The sequence below is a fragment of the Mus caroli genome, chromosome 13 (assembly GCF_900094665.2).
Source record: "Mus caroli chromosome 13, CAROLI_EIJ_v1.1, whole genome shotgun sequence".
Classification (NCBI taxonomy): domain Eukaryota; kingdom Metazoa; phylum Chordata; class Mammalia; order Rodentia; family Muridae; genus Mus; species Mus caroli.
This window is the reverse complement of record NC_034582.1, coordinates 103,673,132-103,678,821: the sequence shown is the minus strand read 5'-3', so window position 1 is coordinate 103,678,821 and position 5,690 is coordinate 103,673,132. Positions and strand designations below refer to the sequence as shown.

At 41.1% G+C, this 5,690-nt stretch overlaps 1 protein-coding gene across 1 annotated transcript; it reads left to right on the top strand.

The window, feature by feature from the left end:
- The first annotated feature begins 2,522 nt into the window (after nt 1-2,522).
- Nucleotides 2,523-3,031, top strand: Gapt (GRB2 binding adaptor protein, transmembrane). The gene has a single exon (XM_021179802.2). It carries the CDS (start codon nt 2,561-2,563, stop codon nt 3,029-3,031), a length of 471 nt encoding a protein of 156 aa, XP_021035461.1. The 5' UTR covers nt 2,523-2,560.
- Nucleotides 3,032-5,690: the final 2,659 nt, after the last annotated feature.

The window sequence follows — 5,690 nt, the reverse complement described above, 5'->3', positions numbered from 1 at the left end:
ATTAGGGCATTTCATTACTGTTGTGGTTTTTATACTAAAGGATGTCTGCTCTGCATAGAACTAAGATAAATTCTTTCAGAAACAAAGAGGGAGCCTTTTGCTTCTCTGCCCCCTGCCCAGGGGACAGCAGCCAATCATGCAGAAACCCCCATTCTGTTCTCTTGGAGGCCTAGCACGGTCCTAAAACAGATTCAGTCCACTCGATATGTGAAATTTCCTCTGGAAATGCATCTCACACATTCTGGATAGGGTGTGTGCAATTATTTATGCTACAACATATTAATATCCATTCTCATTTGCCCATAAAGGAAATGAGGCTTTTATTTATAGAAATCATTAGACAAATGTCTGTATGTAGCCTTTGTATCATGTCTGCCCTTGTAAGAGTGAGAGGACTTCATCGTCTATAGCTCTATTAACTCTAAGCTGGTATATATGATAGTGTATTTTGTTATGACTTTTCATACCCACATCATTACATCTTGCTCATAATTGCTTACGCTTACTGACTACCACCATTCTGTATGCTATCTTTATTATTTTAACTGTAGACAATAAGATGTGTTGGTTTTGACACAGGGTGTCATTCTGTATCCCATCTAGCCTCAGCTTCCCTGTACCAGGATTACACAGGCACGAGCCCTTATGAACAGCTCAGACTGTTAACACTACATGGTGACTAGATAATTCTATGCTCAGCGGTACTGTATCAACACACCCCACCCCCAGGACTCCAAGGAATTTGAGAGATATATGGATTGGGGGTGTTTGTCCCTAAATAGTTATCAAAGAGAGTTTATTATAAACAAGTACATGCTATGCTCCATTTGTTCATATAAAATGCAAAACTGAACCTTTTTGCCTTGGTATAATCTGACCTTGAACAGATTTCTAAGAGGTCGGCATTAGAAATGTGCCCTCACTGAGGGCAGGGAACTGCTTTGTGGGTTTTTCCTTGCTGTTCATTGTTGTTAGTGTGGCTAGGAATGAATCCCTCTGTTTATTAGCAGATATTTAGTGTTCTAGCTCTCCTATGCTTAGTCCTAGTGCCAGTGTCTAGGAGATAAATACAGCTTACTCGTTGCTAGGGAGTTATTATCTAGAATCCTCCATTTCATCTTCTGTAAGGTGAGGATAGCAATAGCATCCCACATGAGTGCTGTAGGGTTAAGTGTGACAATCTACAGGAAAGTGACTGAAATCTGATTTAAGATATGCCCCTAATTAAATATGATTGTTGGTGATGCTCAGTAGACAATGGTAAGAAGTATTATAGTCACTATTAAATATATTGATCATATTGGCTGTCACTATTCCTGTGTTTCACTTGAAACATATAGTAAGAATACTTGGTGGATATAATTGCAGTAGAAAATTCTGTCTGATGGAATACTTTGTGTCACCTTCCATGATACTTTAAAGGTTCAAGGGAACACTTCAAACATCACCTCAACTAAGTGAAAATCATTTGTTGCATTTGTGATTAAAAGTGTTTACAAAGATATGGTACTTCACTTTAAAAAGATCTCTTAAATAAACTTGAGAATAATCTATACACCCTTTAAAATCTTCCCTCTTAAAGTGTCAGTTAAGCTGAATTGAGTTGCTGAATTTGGGAGTCACTTAAAAAATGCTCTCTTTTATTCAAATAAATAGTGACTAGGTTCATTTTCTGTATTAGGTGTTCAGATTTGCTCTAGGAATCTAAAGATGAAAAGAGCTGAGTCCTGCTGCTCTTTAGACCAGGTAGGAGGGAAGAATTTCCTTCCATTTAGGGTACCACTCTCTGCTAGAGAATGAGCTAGTTATTTTAAGACTCTAGAGGGAGGAGTGACTAGGGAGTCGACACAGCCTCTGTCCACTCCAAAGAAGTATGGCCAGGCTTCGCAGAGAAGCAGGAAGCAATGGACAGAGCACACATGGATAGTTTTATTCTGTTCCTCCCAATGCTGGGAGAACCTTACGTTTCACTTAAAAGTCATCGACTAATATAAACAACTATGCTTGGGCAGGGGTAGATTCCTCACTCTCGTTTCAAAACAGCTCATGCTATATTCAAAATCAAAAGCAAGAACTGGCAATACGGACGTCTAACACATTTGATAGATGTGGTAAATTTATAATCTCATGAGGTACTAAGAATATAGTTTAATATATTTTTAATTTATAGCAGGTTTCTGGATGGCACTTCCCTTTTCTTGAGGTTTCTGCTGGGCTGTAATTCTCTGCTCACCTCGGCTTCATTTTGTGATCCACCAAGGGTAAAGGAAGTGGAGAAGACTAAAAATCCGCACCCCCACCCTCCGAATTCAGCTCCAGTGTACAGTGATGGCGATACAGTAATCGGTCACCTTCAGAGACTGAATTTGTTCAGTCTCACGTCGTCCAGTTGCATCGGGACTTTGCCAGTAACATCCTTTTAGATCTGGAAAAGAAATGCCTACAGGAGCCTTCCACCTCGGTTTTGAACCGCAGCCACCACGGGCGACCAGACACTGCCTCTGCTTGTGCCTGTGAATTGATTAACCACACCAAACCGCGGAACAGCAACTGTGCAGAAATGCTGAAATGCTTTGAGAGTTCTCCGGTGGTTGTGGCTGTCGGCGTTTCCCTCCTAGTCCTCTTGCTGCTCTGTGGGATTGGATGTGCTTGGCACTGGAATCGCCGGGAAAGGACACAGTTTACCCTACCAAAGTTTATGCAAAGGAGAAGCAGCAGGCAGAAAGACTTCACAAAAACCGGCTTGAGTCCCTATGTGATGAGCCCAAGCATGAAAGCCACAGTAGAAAGCAAAGGCCACAAATCTACTGCCAAGAAAAACAAGATGCATGGCAACTATGAAAATGTGGAAGTGTGCCCTCCCTGCACTGAAGAGACAACTGAGAAGGCTCTGTATGAAAACACGCAGCCTTCTAATCTCGAGGAGCACGTCTACGGGAACCAAACGGACCCCCTCTATTATAACTTCCAGAAACCTAGCCCTCCTCCGCCTCAAGATGAAGATATATACATCCTTCCAGATTGCGACTAGCTTTTCAACAAACTGAGACTCATTGCTGGAGGAAAACGGACCACCAGGCCTCCGAGTGGACTGATGTCGTCATGATCAAATTATTCTGATGAAATCAGTGGTCTCTTTCCTATCGCCACCCTTATAAAACCTCACTAAGAGGATTTATAGGCAAGTTTTAGAACACACACACACACACACACACACACACACACACACTGTGTGCCCTGCCTTCAATTAAATCTGTATTGTTTTATCTTCATTTTTCTTTTGAAATATTTCCTTTAACCGCTTTCCTTCGTTCCTTCTTCGACCATCTTTTGAGGCTCAGCACTATTGCAGTCTCCTAGCAGGTCGTCCTGTGCTGAGGGGCTAACCCAAGACCGTTCACATGCCAGGTAAGTGCTAAACCGCTGAGCCACATCTCTAGCCTGGTCTTCTGAGTTACATCCAATCAAAAGCCTATGACACGATCTTCGGAAAACATTCTAAGTGGTCACTTCACTAATCTTTCAAAATAAAAAGCAAAAAAAAAAACCAAAACAAAACAAAAAACAAAACAAACAAAAAACTGTATGTTGTTTGCAAAGATGTGAAGCTCAAAACCCTAAGTCCAGAATTCAGGACTTTTTCAGTCACAACTTCCTTTGTCAGTTATTTCCCCTCACCCCTCACTTTCTTGCTTGCTTCTGTGTCATCACAAAGCTACCAAGTCCCTGTCTCTGCTCCTCCACGGTGTGACTTGCCTGCCTCTCAAGCCTGCCTCAGGTCATTTCTTCCAGCCTCCCTCATTTCAAAACTACTCTTCCTTTTATAGACCTTGCTGCCTGTTTTTGTTTGTTTGTTTGTTTGTTTGTTTGTTTTTGAGCCTTTGAAGATATGAAGGTTTGCTGTGCATTTTACTACAATGTAATACGAGGATTCTTCAGTTGCAGTTAAACAGCAATGAAGTGGTGCCTAGTAATACTTTTAGATCCAAAGACATCTTATGAGGAACTAAAAGTCTGGTTAATTGAAAAAGACATGAATCTTGCAGTTTGTCAAGTAGTTAAAAAAAAACTAATAAATTTACTATTTCTAAATCTATCTAATGAATTTTTGTTGAATGTTTTCTGTGTGTGTTTGTGTGTGTGTTATTACACTGGGCAGCTGTGAGGTAAGGAGAGGAACTGTAAGCAAAGAAGGAAAGAAGGAGAGAGAGAGAGAGAGAGAGAGAGAGAGAGTGATGGGAGAGGAAGGGAAGGAGGGAGAGACAAGAAAGAAAGGAGACAAATCCTGAATGTGTATTTTTTACACAAAGAAAAGACAGTGGATTAATACTATGTTTATTATGAGTCTCTACTCGCTGCCTTTTTTAGGATGCTCTGAACTACTTGGCCAGGTACCCAGCTGACTCCTACTTCTGCCAGGTAAATTTTTACTGAGCTTTGTTGACAGGACATTTTCATAGAACAGAAGTCCAAAGAAACTTTTTCCTTCTTGTCCTCTCTGCAGAACAAAATGCAAGCATATGACTCACTCGAGCCTCTCCAACTGTTGGCAGTTTCTCCTAGCCTTATCCCTCTATTAGAGGCTCCTTAGGGGACCTCTATTAGGGGTTCCTTAGAACCAGAGGACCATCTCTCAGGTCTTCCCAGGGTATCATCAGGAGACAAGAGCCAATCTGAGTTCTAGGAACCAGCTCTGCTGGATTCTGAAATTCAGATCTTAGTTCTGAGTTTATAAATATCTGCAGTTACCACCTCTATGTGCTGAGGCATATGGTGCCCCATTGAGGAATCTACCTCCATATAAGTGTGTGTGTGTGTGTGTGTGTGTGTGTGTGCATACGTGTGAGTGTATATGTATGTGCATGCACATGTCTGTATGTGTATGTGTGTGTACATGTGCATATGTATATGCTTGTGTCTATGTGAGTATGTGAATTTGCATGAGAGCATGTGTGTTTGTGTGTGTGTGAACAGTACCTGTTCAATTATATATATTACACTCCCTCTGTTAAACTGAAAAACATTCCTTCCCCAGTTAGACCCCCACTATCAATTTCTTAGTTGCCTATAGCTCTCTGTGTAAGACTACCTAATAAGAGCCCCCAAACACCAGGCAGGAATTCATTCTTTAAAATACTATTTCTGAACCATTTTCAAACTTTGAACCTTAAAAAAAAAATCCATGAGAGATAAAGATAATAAAGTTGTTTATATCTGTATGGGACAACATTTTACAATTGTCCTGATACTATTAGAAGATACAATTGCCTACTATAATAAAAGTGGAAAGAAGCTGGGGCAGAGGAGAAGAGATAGTGGCAGCAAACATCGAGGGTGCTTTATCTGTGGGCTTACAACACGTGAAGGTGTGGTGACATTCCATGACTTACAGCGATCACCAGTTAATGTCTGCTTCCACCATCTAGCAACAGTGAGCATATGGCTTGCAGACTTTGCTCTCTGCTTTATATCTTACTTCATAACTCGTTATTGATCCCTAGGACAAGGAAAGCCTTGGTTATGCCACCATTAGCACTGGATTACAGCCTCCACTTACTGCATAGGGTAGAGAGTAAGGGCAAAGACCACTAGGCACTTAAGCCAGAGGTGACAACTGAGATACTGGGCTCCTTGCAAATAGGTAAGAGAAAGAAACTAAATAGAAGATGATTCTAGTCACACTGTAAATG

What these genes read in the sequence shown, in the direction of transcription:
- Gapt (XM_021179802.2), top strand. Translation starts at nt 2,561, where the DNA reads ATGCTGAAATGCTTTGAGAGTTCTCCGGTGGTTGTGGCTGTCGGCGTT.